General features: G+C 43.6%; 1 protein-coding gene across 2 annotated transcripts in view; it reads right to left on the minus strand.

Moving 5' to 3' along the window:
* Positions 1 to 13809, minus strand: part of SCHIP1 (schwannomin interacting protein 1) — a 128256-nt gene extending 114447 nt beyond the window's left edge. For both annotated transcript variants that reach the window (XM_086468741.1, XM_086468737.1), the window contains exons 1-2: positions 13729 to 13809; positions 10342 to 10492 (exon numbers count right to left, since the gene is read on the minus strand). In XM_086468741.1, the coding sequence (XP_086324867.1) occupies positions 10342 to 10492; positions 13729 to 13796 (219 nt within the window). In that variant the 5' untranslated portion in view covers positions 13797 to 13809. The remainder of the gene's footprint in view (positions 1 to 10341; positions 10493 to 13728) is intronic.
* Between the last annotated feature and the right edge of the window lie 897 nt (positions 13810 to 14706).

The raw sequence follows: 14706 nt of genomic DNA on the forward strand, positions 1-14706 counted from the left end.
CCTTCCAGAACAAAATTATTCGATTTTCTGGCACAGGCATCAGTATTTTGCTAGAAAGAGGTTTGCTTTGCAAATATGTAACATGTTATCATTAAGAACATTAATACATTTATCACAATTAACGTCTCTGAGATTCTTTGTAATATTGAGTCACAGATTCATAAGCAGTGACTCAAGTTACACTTTCTGTTTGGCGCTGGAGCTCGTTCTGCTAATCATCACAAATTACACGGCGGATTGTTCCACCTAAACAAACTACCACCCTCCTGCTAACACTGCTGGTTACTGCCAGAGGTAAAAATCTCTTTCACAGTCCCTGCTCGTACTGTGCACTACCTTAGTCCCTGTCTGTTTGAAGCTACACGGGATTACTGGTGCATGTTTGAACAATTCCTGCTAATAGTTTAATACTTACTCTCGGTAACAAACCAGCCATAGAGAAAAGCAAGGGAAGTAATATTTAGCTTGAGTGAGAGCAAAGCAACAGGACTTAGTATTACTGACCATCACAAAATCACGCTTACAATTCCTATTTGACTTTTCAGAAGAATTCAGTTTTTCTCAAAATCTTCCCTCCCACCAGAGCTGTCCTGGGCTCAGTCTCAGGCAAGGTAGAAATTCTGTTTGGGAAGCTGGACCTATTTTTGGTTACCCAAATGTGAAAGCCTAATCTTGTCCGTGTATTTTTTTAATGCATTACAGTGTACTCTGTTATTTATTTCAAGCAGGACATAAGGGCAGGATTGGTGTGTAGTGCTGAAGCAGATGGAACTGAGGAACAGAACAGGGAAGACTCCACAGGGAAAAAACCCAGCAGAATTAAGATGAAAGCATTAGATGAGGGTTGTCATTTCAACCAAGAGGGATAATTTGCAGAGGCAGGGCTATTTACTGTATCTATGCTGGGCTCAAATTAGGACACATTTGCAGTTTCACACAGTGGGAGGGCACGAGCAGGGGTTTACTGCAGGGATGCAGCAAGCAGAAGGGGAGGTAGCAAATAGAGAGGGAGAAAAAAAAATCGGGGGTGGGGGAATGCACAAGTGCTGTGGTGAAGGAAAAAGAGTTTCTTTCTATCAGTGTGGAGAAATGTCCCAAAACCCCGATTTGATTGACACTAAGTGCACCAACTTCAGTCGGTTATTAGAGCTGAGCTTCAGCATGTCCAAGGGAAACCAAGCTCAGGGGTGGGCATTGATCTGATCCAGTAAGAACTAAACATCTCCACGTTTTGTGTCATTATGTCACAAGTCCTGCGTCAGAGCAGCAGGTACAGTTCAGGGTGGCACTAAGGTGCAGACCATCACAGCCACAGTTTAACTGGAGAACTGAAGGAGTCAGCGCTGGAGACGGGAGGAGAGCAGACCCCACCCTTCAGTTTGGGCACAATCTGACATGGGGTTTGGGCAGGAAAATACTCTTGATGGCACCTGGCTTTGCCTTCTACCACTTCCCCTTTTTATACCAGCGTTCTAACCATGGTCTGTTGCAAAATCCTTTGAGAAGGATATAGCAAGAAATACGAAATTCTCATGGCTGTAATACACAGAAAATCTTTTAGCCTGCAAAATGAGCGAAACGAACACTCACACAATTCGCTACAAATGGGGATGATCTGCCTACAAGCCAGAGGGCTCAAGCCTCGTCAGAACATTTAGGGTGGAGATATCACTATCGTGAGTCCTTTCTATCTAATCCTGAAGGCAGTATTTTGATTGAAGGCAGGTTTCTTTTGGAAATGTCTTATTGAAAATTATGTCAGGCAGGATGATGTATGACTTTCCATCAGTGTGAGAAAAAAGGTTGAATTAATGGACTGAAAGAATCTCTTCAATCTTGTATGTTTTGGTTTGGGTTTTTTTTTTTGTTTCAGTTTTTTTTTTTTTTTTTGTTTAAACAGAACTTTCACGATAGCGCAAAAAATCCCAATGTCCAGCCTCTGGAGGGCTGGGCTGTGGCTATGTTAAGTCAAGAGATGTTTTAAACCTGCCATGATGGAGCCTAGGTTTTATTCTAGATCTTTTTCTTGCTTCAAAATAGCACTGCATTGCAGTATACAAAGCCAAGATCACTTCAGCTAAAGGTGTCACGATTCATAAACATACAATGTCAGAAAGCAGTCAGGACATTTTTTTTCCTAAGCCAGAAGGGTGACAGTTTCTGGTAGGACAAATCAAATATGAAAACACATGACATTGTCCAAACCTCTTTTTTTTTTTAGAAAAATCTGCAGTCCCAGATCACCAGAGGTAACCGGTACTAAAACAATGGAATAAATTTCATCCAAACAAGGCAGTGTTTAAAAATAACATCTATTAAAAGGCTGGTAATAGCTAAAAAGGAAACTAACTGTTATCAAAGTGTTAAATAATTTTCAGTAAGCAGCATGTGGTAACAGTGTGGCTGGTTTTTTTTCTTCATTCCATCCACAGAACTTTGTAAGTTACAAAGAAAATGTTCTGAACTGTTGATTTTCTGGAAAGATACCCGCCCACACATTATGAGTACTTGCACATTGTACATTTTATGATTTAATGAAAAATATTCACTGAAGTTCTGCCTACAGTAAGTAGTTATGGATTTTAGTGGCAAATCTGCATTAAAAGGCTACTATTTCAAATTTGTAGTACAGAAAATTATATACACACAGGGTAAGTGGTGGAAGCTAGTAAAGCTGTATATGCACCACTATGAAAGTATAAAAAAAACCCAAACCCAAGCACTTTTATAAAGAAATCAAACACTTTGCATCTTTTTATTTTGCTACTTTATAAAGAATCCCTCCCTCCCCAATAGCAAATTTAGTAAATTATGTGCTGATTCTTACTAAGCAGAAACATTTTCTTATTGCAGCCCAAAGTCCCCAAGCTACGAGATAAGGTCTCCAGCCAGGTAAGAGGCTTAATTATGAACAGAATGAGCTGCAAACCTTCTTTGCAGTTGTCTGTATTATCTTTGATTCAATATTATGCTTCATGCCCAACTCTTTTACTCCAATTCCTACTCATCACTTTACGGAATCACAGAATGTCTGAGGCAGGAAGGCACCTCAGGACGTTACCTGGTCCAATGCCCCTGCTGAAGCAGAGCCACCAAAAGCAGCTTGCCCAGGACCATGTCCAGATGCCTTTTAAATCTCTCCAAGGACAGACACTCCATACTCTGCCTGGGCAACCTCTGCCAGGACTCAGTCACCCTCACAATGAGAAATGCATTTCCTAACATTCAGATGGAACCTCCTGTCTTACAGTTTGTGCTCATTGCTCTTGTCCTGAATGTTAGAGAATGAATATCAGATACTTGACACCGTAACTAGCTTGAAGTAACATTTCATTTATTGTCAATAGTATCCTTGTGAGACAGAGCGCAAATCTGGGCTTTAATGTTTTATGATTGCATTTGCAGCTAATCCAGCTTGGGGAGAGGGTGGAAGACCTTGGAAATTACTTTCTGCAGCATCAACCAATGGAGAAAAGGTAGAAAAACAACCATATGGTCACATTTGGAAAAGCACGTTCCACACGTTTGTAGCTCTAACGAGAATATTTCTTAGTCAAACGCAGCCTATCCAAGCGCTGCCTCAAGCGACAAAATGACTGCCCTAGAGAATCAGCGATTGCCGTCCCCCTGAGCACCAGGAGGAACGTTCTAAGCAGGAGATAAGCCCGTCCTGTGTCGGGAAGCCCGGGCGGGAGCGGAGGGGCCAGAGGGAGAACCGCGGTACGAGGCGGCGAGCGCCGAGCGCGGCGGGGGAGCGGGGCCGGAGGCGCCGCTGTCCGCGGTGCTGAACGGGCAGCGGGGGCGCTGTCCGCGGTGCTGAGGGCCGGGGTGGGAGCGCGGCCCCCGAGGGGCTGCAGGGGGGTTTTGGGGACGGTGGGGGTGGGTTTGGGGGGTGTACTCTGGCTTGTCGGAGCTATAGTAGGGTGGGAGCTGGGGGAACAAATCCTCTTGGAGGCGTCATTTCAAACCCTGCGGAACGAAAGGCGCTTCCGCCCGGAGCCGAGCAAAGCAATTTTGTTTCCATGCCAATGTTTTGGAGAAAGGTAAAAAAAAAAAAAAAGAAAAAAAACCCAAACCAAACAAAACACAAAAGCCAAGGTCCCACTGCAATTCTCTAAGACCTCTGCGTGCAGGTATGTCTCACACCAGCTTTTGCTTGTCTGCTGAGGTTTATCAGGATTTCTGTGGCTCTCGCAAATTACGTCTTTGCGTCCCAGCTATTTTAAAAGATACAGTGATGTCATCATGAAAACGGGTCATAACCACAAGCACGTGCTAGTGGGACATACCTGGCATCATCTTTTTTTTTTCTTGGTAACTATAGATACAGTTGTTTATTTCTGGGGAAGAAAGCAGAAACTCAGTCACACGCCACATAGGAAGGTAAGCTTTGCCACCTTTCTACGCAATAAAAAGAAATAAAGTATTTATAAGGAACAACGTTATTTTGAAATCTGTTATTTGTCTTGATCCTAAGTTTTTGATTAAAAATAAACATGCAAAAGGGAAATAAAAGCAACTGAAGATGGTACCGATACTGCCTGTGTGCTCCTAATACAATAATCTGATAAGTGATTGACAGCAGGTCTTCAACAGTTAGGAAATTGCCAGTAATACACACACAGTTGGCAAATCTGTTCTTTGCTAGCCTACAAAGCTCTGTTTCCCAGCTCATCACTCAAGCTATGTCCTTTCTCTGTCATCCTGCCCATTGTATCAGTTTTCTACTGGGAGGCAGGCCCAAGGAAACAATGTGTACTACAGCACAAACACTTTGAGATAGCCTCATCACTTTTTTTTCCCCAATGTCAAGAATGATCTATTTCTAAACAGAAAGCATAACCTATTACCTGATAATTTGATCTACCTGAAAGGTTCTTGGATTAAGAGGGTGGTAAGTAATCTGGCAGGAGCCTAGGGAACTAACAGTCCTTTCACTGAGCACACGTACATGTCTTAAGACCTGGATAGAGGCAGCCTTTGTGGGACTCTTTCTAGGACTGTCTGGTGTAGTTTATGGCAAAGAAGAAAGCCAAAACAAAAGAGGATTTGTCCTTGTTTCAGGTGGGACCTTGTTAATTATGGGTCAGAGTCAAATCCACATAAAAATGGTGCAGCACAGCAGGCAATTTGGCCTGACATTTTAAAAGAAAATCAATTTGTTTAAAACATGAGATGAACCCTCATTGCAAATGCTCACAGATCATTATCCTCTGAAGTTTACCTTCAAAATACTAAAAAGTGAAATTCTGCACTTCATCAGCTCTACTATTTATATAATACTTCGGGGTTAGTAGAGTTTTTTTTTTTTTCTGGTTGTGAGTTTCTTATTGCTAAGTGCACTGCTTTATTTCTTCCATCTACATATCTGATAGGGGATTTTTATTGCTTTTCATTGTGCCCTATTGTATTTTTTGCCTTGTGCTCTGCCTCAAAGTCACGGCAGATGAATTCATGCTGTTTTAACAGAAATACATGTTGATCGGATGTGAATCTCAAAGAAGAATATTGGCAGTGACAAATACGCAGATCAAATTGAGTGTACTTTATTCAGCATAAAAGTATGCCTTAAAACCAGAAAACTTTTCCAAGAGATGCATATGTTACTCTCCAAGTAATTTTCCAGAACAGTAATCATTCATCTTGCTATTTCAGTCACTGCATCCCAGAAGAGGCTTACTGATCTTTCTGGGTTTCTTAAGCTTATTATTTGCAAATACATTCAGTTTAAAAGTTTAGCAACAGAGCAACTGATTTCCAGCTACCTAGAATTGTTCCAGGTACTTCTGATCTATCATTACGAGTTTCAATTAAATTATCTATTTTCCTCAGTTGCCATTCTGACCAACCCTTAAAGGAGAAGGAGGAAGACAAAGGTGGTGCCAGTCAAAAAATAAAATAAAATAATTGTGACCTTGTTTACCACCTGGTACCTCTAAGCCAGCTAACGAAAGGCCATGCACAACTAATGAAATGCTGTTGAGATGAGATGCTCAGGTTTCAAGGGTAAGACGTGTATAAACAAAGCCTGAAGGAAGAGTCTTTTCCCTTTAAACCACAAGGATTCAGCCTCTCAAATTCCAGAAGACACAGTTCCGCTGCCATAAAATTAAGACAAAATTTCACACAGGAGAGCTGCTGGGAATTACAAAGACCTGGAGGTAGCAGCAAAAATGAGGAAATATTTCAACTGTGGGGCTTTTTTGTCCTTAATCTATTAGTTCCTTTTCTATTTGACAAGTTTTTCATCACTATTTCATTTTGAGAGCAACAGTTTTCTCTAGTCATGAAGGCAGCTAGCTGATCCAAAATGAGTTCAAACACTTGATTCAAAGGTATCATAATTAATGATTTATCAAGCTTCCAAGTCTTAGAATCACACAATTAGGTTGTTTCTCTGAACTGAAATATGGTAACCACAGCCAGCAGGACTAAACTACAGCTTTTTGAAGCCACATACATCAAAGATGCACATGATCTTCAGCCAGTCAATGAGAGCTCACATCACCATACCTCAATGAACCAGTCATGAACTGACTGATTACGTGGCCAGCATCCCACATCGACCAGAGGCAAAGCCCATTTGCCTACCTATCCCCATCTCATGGGAACCAAACAGCTTTTTAAAAGTCACATAACAACTGCTCACCATGAAAGCTGTGGTACGGCTGACTGGAAAGCATCCCCGCTGCTGCTGAGCAGAGTAAAAACTGTTCCTGGCACCTCCCCTTCTCCTTACTTCTCTAAAGTTACTCTAAAATTGTTGCTTTGTGTTTCTGTAGTTATTTTCTTGGGTGGGACAACAGGGAAATGCCATATTTGATGAATTCACAAAGTTTTAATGATTACAAATGACCGAGTGCCTCCATATCGAGAATGCACAGCTACTATCAAGGCTCAGGCCGTCACTGCTAACTTCTCCCAGGGTTAATGCTTGTGTTGGTGTCCTGCCCTCCTACCTTGCACATGAGCTGTGTATATGCTGACAAAAGGCCCCTCACCTTTGATTCTGGGCATTTTTTACTTTGGGTGTACAGGTTTTTCACTGGATTTCAGTTTCCTATGCGTTTAATTACTTTTTCTACTTCCTGGTTGCATGTTTTGTCTTATTCTTTAAGAATGGAAAAGTTTCAAGGACAAGGGAGGAAAAATGCTTTGGAAACTCTGACTTCTCTCAGCCCTAGTCATTCCCTGTCTTCCCTTACAAATGCCTCAGGAGGTTGGGAGCAATAGTGGAAATGAGCTCAAAGACCTCATCTTTCAACTACAAATGACGAGACACCATTCTTCACTCTCCAGCTGCACTCTCTGTCGTCCCCAACAGTCTGAGTAAACCTTAGGTTTAATTATTATTCATCCAACTCAGAGATTCAAAATTCTACCTCACCACAAGTGCTGGTCCCACATACTGGTATAAATAGATGCTCGGTGTACACTGCTTCAACACCCATCCTGCTGCAGTGGCACGCATTCGTTAGCCCACAGGCTCTCATTTATTTTTTGGACATGAGATCCTTTCTGGTTCTCATTATTTAAGCAGCCAACTACTTTTTTTGCCCCCAGGAGCGTGTAAGATCCAGATGAGGATCCAGCAAAGCTGAACATCAGGAAGGTTGTGCTGAGAAAGGAAATTGAAACCCAGGATTAGATTTCAGCTGAATTAAGTGGCTGTGTTGTGACAGCGGTTTCTTAAAATACTTCATAAATTTCTCTCTCCCATCTGTATCAGTGCTTACTGCTAACATGTTTTGACATGCTAGTTGCTTTCTACCTCTTTGAAAAAGAAATGGGAAAACACAAAACTTGGAGAGTGTAAAATCATAGAGGGGTCCAGCAGCAGTTCAGATGTTTGTTGGTTTTTTCTCCTTCCTTATACTTGAGCAGAAAATGTAGCTCAGTCCAAATGGTGCATCCAATACTGCCCAAGTCTTTATTTGGTTAAGACAATCAATTACTCTCCCATTCACATGTCAACAGCTCAAGGTTAATTGTCCCTGTTGTGTTCTGGCCTTATCCCAGCCCTGCCCCAAACCTGACAGTATCAATATGTGTCCAAGGACTAGTGAGGACGCCCCAGCCCAGCTCTGAGAGGCACACGGGATGGTGGCACTTCTGGGCACACGCCACGCACGGCAGAAGGTGAGACCATGATCCACGGAGGGCCAGCGCTGTTTTACTTCCTCAGCAGCAACCAGGAAACAAAGCTGCTCCAAATGGGGCTGCTGCCTTTTTGCTTTGTGGCCGTAGCTGTTCTCAGACCTTCTCCATCCAGTGCCTCCCCACCAGAGCTCACACCTTCAACTGCCTCCCCTCAAGGCACCTCCTGAGCTCCCACACCAATGGCTTCTCCTCACCTCTTTCATCTGCTCCCTGCTTTCCTGATGCCCCGCAGAACTCTCTGATGCAGACAGAAAAACTTCCTGAATCAGTATGCCCGGTTTTAAATAGCTTGTGAGGACCCTGAAAAGTACAATGACACTTGCCTGGAGACACAGTGCCTCATCCCAGACTTGAGGACCATCCTGCTCATAGAAGTGTGGGTCCCTCACAGCCTCAGGTATCGCAATAACCAAGGTCACACTACACAGAGGGTGGTTTCTTTGCCTTCAGAAAACGTTCCCTGTTTTTTCAAAGGTTATTGACAGGCTTGGCACTAGAAAAGTGTAAGAAAATATTCCCGTCTTCCTCTGCATTAAACAAGTAGGATGCAGAGGCGAGATGAGCAGCTATTGCGTTAATACAAATGCAGTAGCAATCCTAGTATCAGAGGGGTTTTTTTCCAGCTTCATTTTCCCATGAATATAACTCCCAGACGTACTCATTTTACCCCGCAAGACCCGAAAGAGTTGAAAAATGTATCGTTTTCCAAATTAGGTTATTGATGGAGAATCACTGAGCACCCGGGAGCCTCCCTGCGCAGGGTACGAGGGACCTCTTGTGGTGGCCAAGCGGCTGGCTCGGTGCTCCTGCATGGCAGCCAGGCTCCAACAAATGCCAGCAGCAGATAGAAATTTATCTCCAAATTTATCTCTCTCATTAGAGGAACCTAACCCCTTTAATACACGAGACATTAGTGTATAACCCGATATTGCAATCTAGGTTGCCGTCCTGGTTTCCAGCTATGAACACAAAGCATCTAAAAATAAACCAGCGCCCTCGCAGTAATATTTTATTAAATGCTGTCAAATCTAGTGCACCCTGCCTAACCACAGCGTGCAACCAGCTCACCCAGCTTCAAGCTTGAACCTGGTTCAACAGAGGAAAGAGCCAAACTATCCCCATAAGTCCAAGGTCGGAGTTCTTTGCACAGAAAAGCTCTGTTGGTGACATTGCTCCAACTTGGCAACTGAAGGCAGAATTAAATTAACACGTCTTTTCCTCGCACAGGGGCTCCATCGACTTTAAGAGCCTCACCAGCAGTGATTCCTAGACTTTTGGACCGAACTCAGAAGCCACCAAATGCTGGCCCATGACTGGCAACAGAGCTTCATAGAGCTGACCGACGCGCACTCCCAGGAGGGAGCCAAACAGCCTGTTCGCACCTCTCCTGCACACCTCGGTCGAACAGGGTGACACATCCTGCTTTTATTTAGCCAGTCTAACACACAGCGCAGCAATTTCTACCTCCTGTGTTTTCTTTAAACTGGTGAATTATTTCATGCCCTCTAGTCTACAGTTTCCTCAAAACTGATGCATTCTGTCACAAAGCTGAAAGCAGTATTTATAGGCTCTATACCTATCTGCTGATTTATTGACCTAAAAGATCCCACTCCAGGCACAGAGCCACTTGTTTTCAAAAAACAGGCTCTATATTTGGGTTCCTAGTTTAGAGTCACCTTAAAAAGAGAAGTACAGCCTCCAGCCACTGATCACTCAGTCTGCAAGGTGGCAGGAATATTTATTCCAAAACCAAATTTAATTTTTAATCCCTAGATCAGCTTCCCTCTGTCTCTTTTAGGAAAAATAAAACAACCCAAACCAAACTTACTGACCACATTTGTTTATGGGAAAAGCACCACAATTTGATCTTTTGGAGAACACAAAGTGCTGGACGCATGTGAAGGTCCCTGCTTTCTGCAGAAGAACACAACGCCATTCAGAAACACCTTTTCCCCCATCAAGAGCACTGCTAATACCTGCTGAGATCCAGGTCTAACATGCACAATCACACGTTCAACCGTACCTACAAGGGGCACATCTGCTTGCAGGTTTGTTTGAGGCACCACTACTACTCCCCACAAAGTCCCTCTTTCACGATTAGCCCATCATTTATCCAAAGCCTTAGAAAGGAGCCCAACAAAAGGCAACAAATAGGAAAATGGGCCCCGAGGCTTTACTCACCGGTGTGCTGCTGTCGGAAAAGGTGTTCATGCTGATGGACCTGCTCATCTTGTCCGAGGAGAGGGACGGCGGGGAGGGACTGCGCTTGTCCAGCTGCTCGTGGTGTGGCAGGTCCTGGCGCTGCAGGTACTCACGCCATGCTCGCTGGATGCTGCGGCAGACACCAAGGCATGGGGTTGGGGGGAACGCAGCAACAAAAAGGATTTAAAATATATATATCCTTGACTGAAGAGGTGGCGTTTCCATGTTTTTCTCATTTTTTTGGTGGACTTTGTTTTCCAATTTCGGTAACGATCACTAGTAACTACCCTCTGAAGTCTTATATTAGCCACTGCTAGCACAACCTGAGGTACCTGCTAAGTAGAAGCAAGTCTTTATTTCAAATCCCTAAACCTACAGAAGTGATTTAAATTTGAGACTGTACGTAACTCAGCAATTCTCTTACATCTTGCAAACAAAATTAAAATATGCAATTATCTGTTTAAAAGAACGAACAGCCTTCGACATCTTATATTTATATCAGATTATAACGGAGATAAAGATGGAAGTTCAGAGCCAGACCATTATCCTTGAAAAATCTCCTCCTTCTTGGGTAGCTGAGGACTTAAAACCTCCTCCAAAGCAACACAGGGGGATTGTGGTAGGAACTCTGCTTCCAAACTCTGAACTTTGACCAGGTTTCTAAAAGCTGATGTGAAATTCTGTAAAGAAATTCCATTTTCTGTGCTGGCCAGTGGCCGGGGCGGCTCTCACCAGGTGGCAGTGCGGGGCCGCCTGCGCCTTTCTGAGGGTGCCAGAGAGACCAGTGCTGGGAATTAAAACTGCTTACAATAGTAATGGTATTAACACAAAGTGTAAGGGTGTTTGCACACAGGATGATCCGTGAAGTCTGCAGAAAAGTGGAGCTAAATTGTGACCTGAGACTCAGCAGCGTTGCTGCAGTGTGACGCGCTAGAAAGAGCTCCTTGTAGGATTTTTTTAAGCAATTGGGAATTTATTCACTGGAATATCAAGTGCCTGAAACCTTCAGCGTGTCTGTTAATCAGGTAGAGTACCCCGACCTTTGCTTCAGTTGGTCTCAGCAGCGCAAAGCTCCTGTGCTGCTCTGCCCAGGCAGCCGTGCAGGGAGCGAGTGGGAGCCAGCACTCCTCCAACCCTGCCTGCTCCCGAAGCGCTTGGCACGCTCGGCCCCCAGTCTTGATGCTGGGGTGCTCCCCGGGAGGGGTCTCCACGCCCAAACCCTGCCTGGCCCTGCTCCCACCCACCGTGCCTGCACCCAGGGGCAGCGCAGAGGGCAATGCTCCTTCCTGAAGGAACCTTATCATGTGCTTTATGATTCAAACCAAAGGGTCCAAAGGCTTTGGCATGAATTTACTTTATCCTAGGAATTCTTAGGTTTTATGCTGCCTTTTTAATAGTCAAGATGTCATTTCTGCTCCCATCTCCATAAGCCAGAAAACATTTAGCACCCGGACACCGCTGAAAAGGCATTTCATTACACACTGGCACCTCCAGCTTCTTGGCTTCGCAGGAGGAGGAGGACGCTCAACAGCAGGACACCTCCAACTTCTCATTGACTGCCTACAGTACTGGGAACTCCAGGCAGTGGGAAGTGCCTCCTAGTCAGGGAACAACGCTCCCAACGCACGTGGCATTTTGAACATCTCCAAGTTGAGGAAATCAAATATACGTATTTTGGTATTTTTTAGAAGGATACCAGATTAGAAACAAACCAGCATCTCTTACAGCCTCACCAGGATAGGTGCACTTCAGAGCCTGTCAAGTAGGTTAAGACCCTCGTTATTTTCATGCAGCAGCTTTAAAACGGACAGAAGTATCTACCAAAGCTCTCAAACAGGAGCGCTAACAGAGGAGCTTTCAGTAAATGCATTTTGCTTTAAAAAGCCCCACATCTTCACACGTCAAGCATTTACACTTTGCATTGTTTCAGTTTCAAGCTTTACTGCATAATATGGACAAGAAGTATTTACATATTTATATTTACATGTCCTTTCTATTTTAAAGCTTGAGAATATACCGAGACTAAGTCACAACTACCCTTCCAGAAAGCTCTCTGAAAACTTATTCTTTCATCTGGCGTATATTTGCATGACTAAAAGGCACCGGCTGGATTTTAATTTGAAACTTCATGTCCTTTTAATATTTTAATATAGCGTTAATATTTGAACGTCCTGTATAGCGAGTTAGCTGGGGCTTTTCAGCTGAAAGTGAAATTCAGTATGTCAGGTAGCAACGCATACAACTCTGTGTAAAGCTGCACCTCACTTCACAACATTTTGCCGTGAAGTAGCTGGGGGCTTCAGAATAAAATTGTTCACGTTTTTTGATGCAAGTGAAGCCATGTTAAAATTTTCCTGTCTGTTGGGAAGTCCAGGGGCACCGTGTTAGCGCTGAGTTAGTGCCTGTTGGAGGCAGCTAATGCCTGCGCCAGGGCTGGAGGAACAACGCTGGAAGAGGCACAAAGAGGAGTCCTCTGCTCTGATAGACCCATGGGCGAGTTTTAAGTTCTATCCCCAGTGTTACCACGTGTCCTGATATAGCACGGTCAAGCCTTTTAGAGTAACTGACCCCATCGTAAACCATAGATGTGGGAAGCCATAGAGCCATAGAATGGTTTGGGTCGGAAGGGACCTCAAAGCTCATCTCGTTCCAACGGAGGCATGGGCAGGGACATCTTCCACTGGACCAGGTTGTTCGAAGCCCCATCCAACCTGGCCTTGTATTGCCAAAATAATTGCATTTAGAAGTTGGGGGGTTCATTACCAGAACATGGTGATGTTTATCTCTTCCTTCCAGGTGGTGCAGCTAGGTGTCATGCATGTGCCTCGGCTGAGTGCTAGCAACAGCCTTGCTTTCCAACCCAGCTCCCTTAGTGCCAGATAGCTGTGCTGCACCCCCCAAGCCCAGGGTCCCCTCAGACTTACATCTCCACCTCCATCCTCATGCAAACCCAAGGCTGCTCCTTGCAGAGGAGTCCTGTGAGCCGCCTGGGGAGCTTTAACCAGGCTTCATGTTAGACGTGAAAAATACCACTGAAGAGATGTCTACTCGCTCTGTGTCATACTTCCCCTCTGCAGGATGTTCTCTGTACATGTGAAAAATCTAGCAGGTTCTCAAATATTCTTTAGTTTCACAGGGGAAACGACAAAAGTAGTGCAACATTGAAGTTTAACATTTGAAACTCAATTCAAAGAGAATGTCCATGCGCTTAAAGGCAAAGAGCAGCTTAGTACACTTTCTAAATTGAGGCTTTTTTTATGCTTAAAGTTACAGAGAAATCCACGATGGATACAGTCCGTGTTCTGCAGTTTGGGAATCTGACAAAGTGCTGCATTTAAAGACAGAAACGACATCTTTGTTACTTACATTTTCACTTTAGATTCCAAGGGCTGTAAGTTGATATGATATTTTTCGATATTATTTTCTTCATCCATGGCAAGCTGATGGCTATGGAAAAGAAAAGGGGCTTAATGCATCTCAGCATGACATTTTCGCAATCACTGTGAATTAATTCTGAAATTTTGACAAGAACAGACAAGAGCTGCTTATTATAAGGTGTTGCTGTCTCTGGAGGAAGGCATCTGGGTCCCTGTGTCCAGCCCCATTTGTTAACAAAAAAAAAAAAAAAGTATGAATTTGGATTCAGTTTCCAGATCAGAGCCTGCCTGAGTCCTTGCACTAAACCTTCCAGATACCACAGCTCCAGAGACAGGCACACCCAGCAAAGAAGCCGCTGCAAATAAAAAAAAACAACACTGGCAAATATAATAGATATTCTTGCTAAATTAACTTTCATCCCTGGGGCTACGTTTGAAAAGCTGGAGAGTAAAATGGAAAGTAACAGCGGTAATGCCGGTAGCAAATGAATTACATCAGCAAAAGCCATACAGGAATATGAAGAAAAAATTATTTGTAATAAACGATGACCGAGGAATTGGTGCTGCACATCAATTGCTTTGAGAAAGCAATTTGAAAATGCTAGGAGATCAAAATCAAACATCTCGGGACACTGCTTTGGATGGGACTAGCAACATGAATGAAAGGTCTTCGCATGACAATTTGTAAGATTAGACCCCAACCTGTGGAGTTATTTTGAGACTTTACTGGACACTTAATTACATCATTCAATCAGCAGCAGTTTTCAGAAATTATCCTCCTGGAACTAAAAATAAGAATCGTTTATGGGAGAGATGCAAAATCTTGACTCTTTAGTGAATTGCCAAGTGAAAAACATGGTCTACAACAAAGAGACTGTCCCTCAGAAAGGGCTTGTTGCCTTAAAAAAAGCCATTTCACTTCATCGTGAGCTACTGCAGAAAACTCACATTTACCTTTGAAGCAAGC

Source organism: Leptosomus discolor, chromosome 7, assembly GCF_034619465.1.
Source record: "Leptosomus discolor isolate bLepDis1 chromosome 7, bLepDis1.hap2, whole genome shotgun sequence".
Lineage (NCBI taxonomy): Eukaryota > Metazoa > Chordata > Aves > Leptosomiformes > Leptosomidae > Leptosomus > Leptosomus discolor.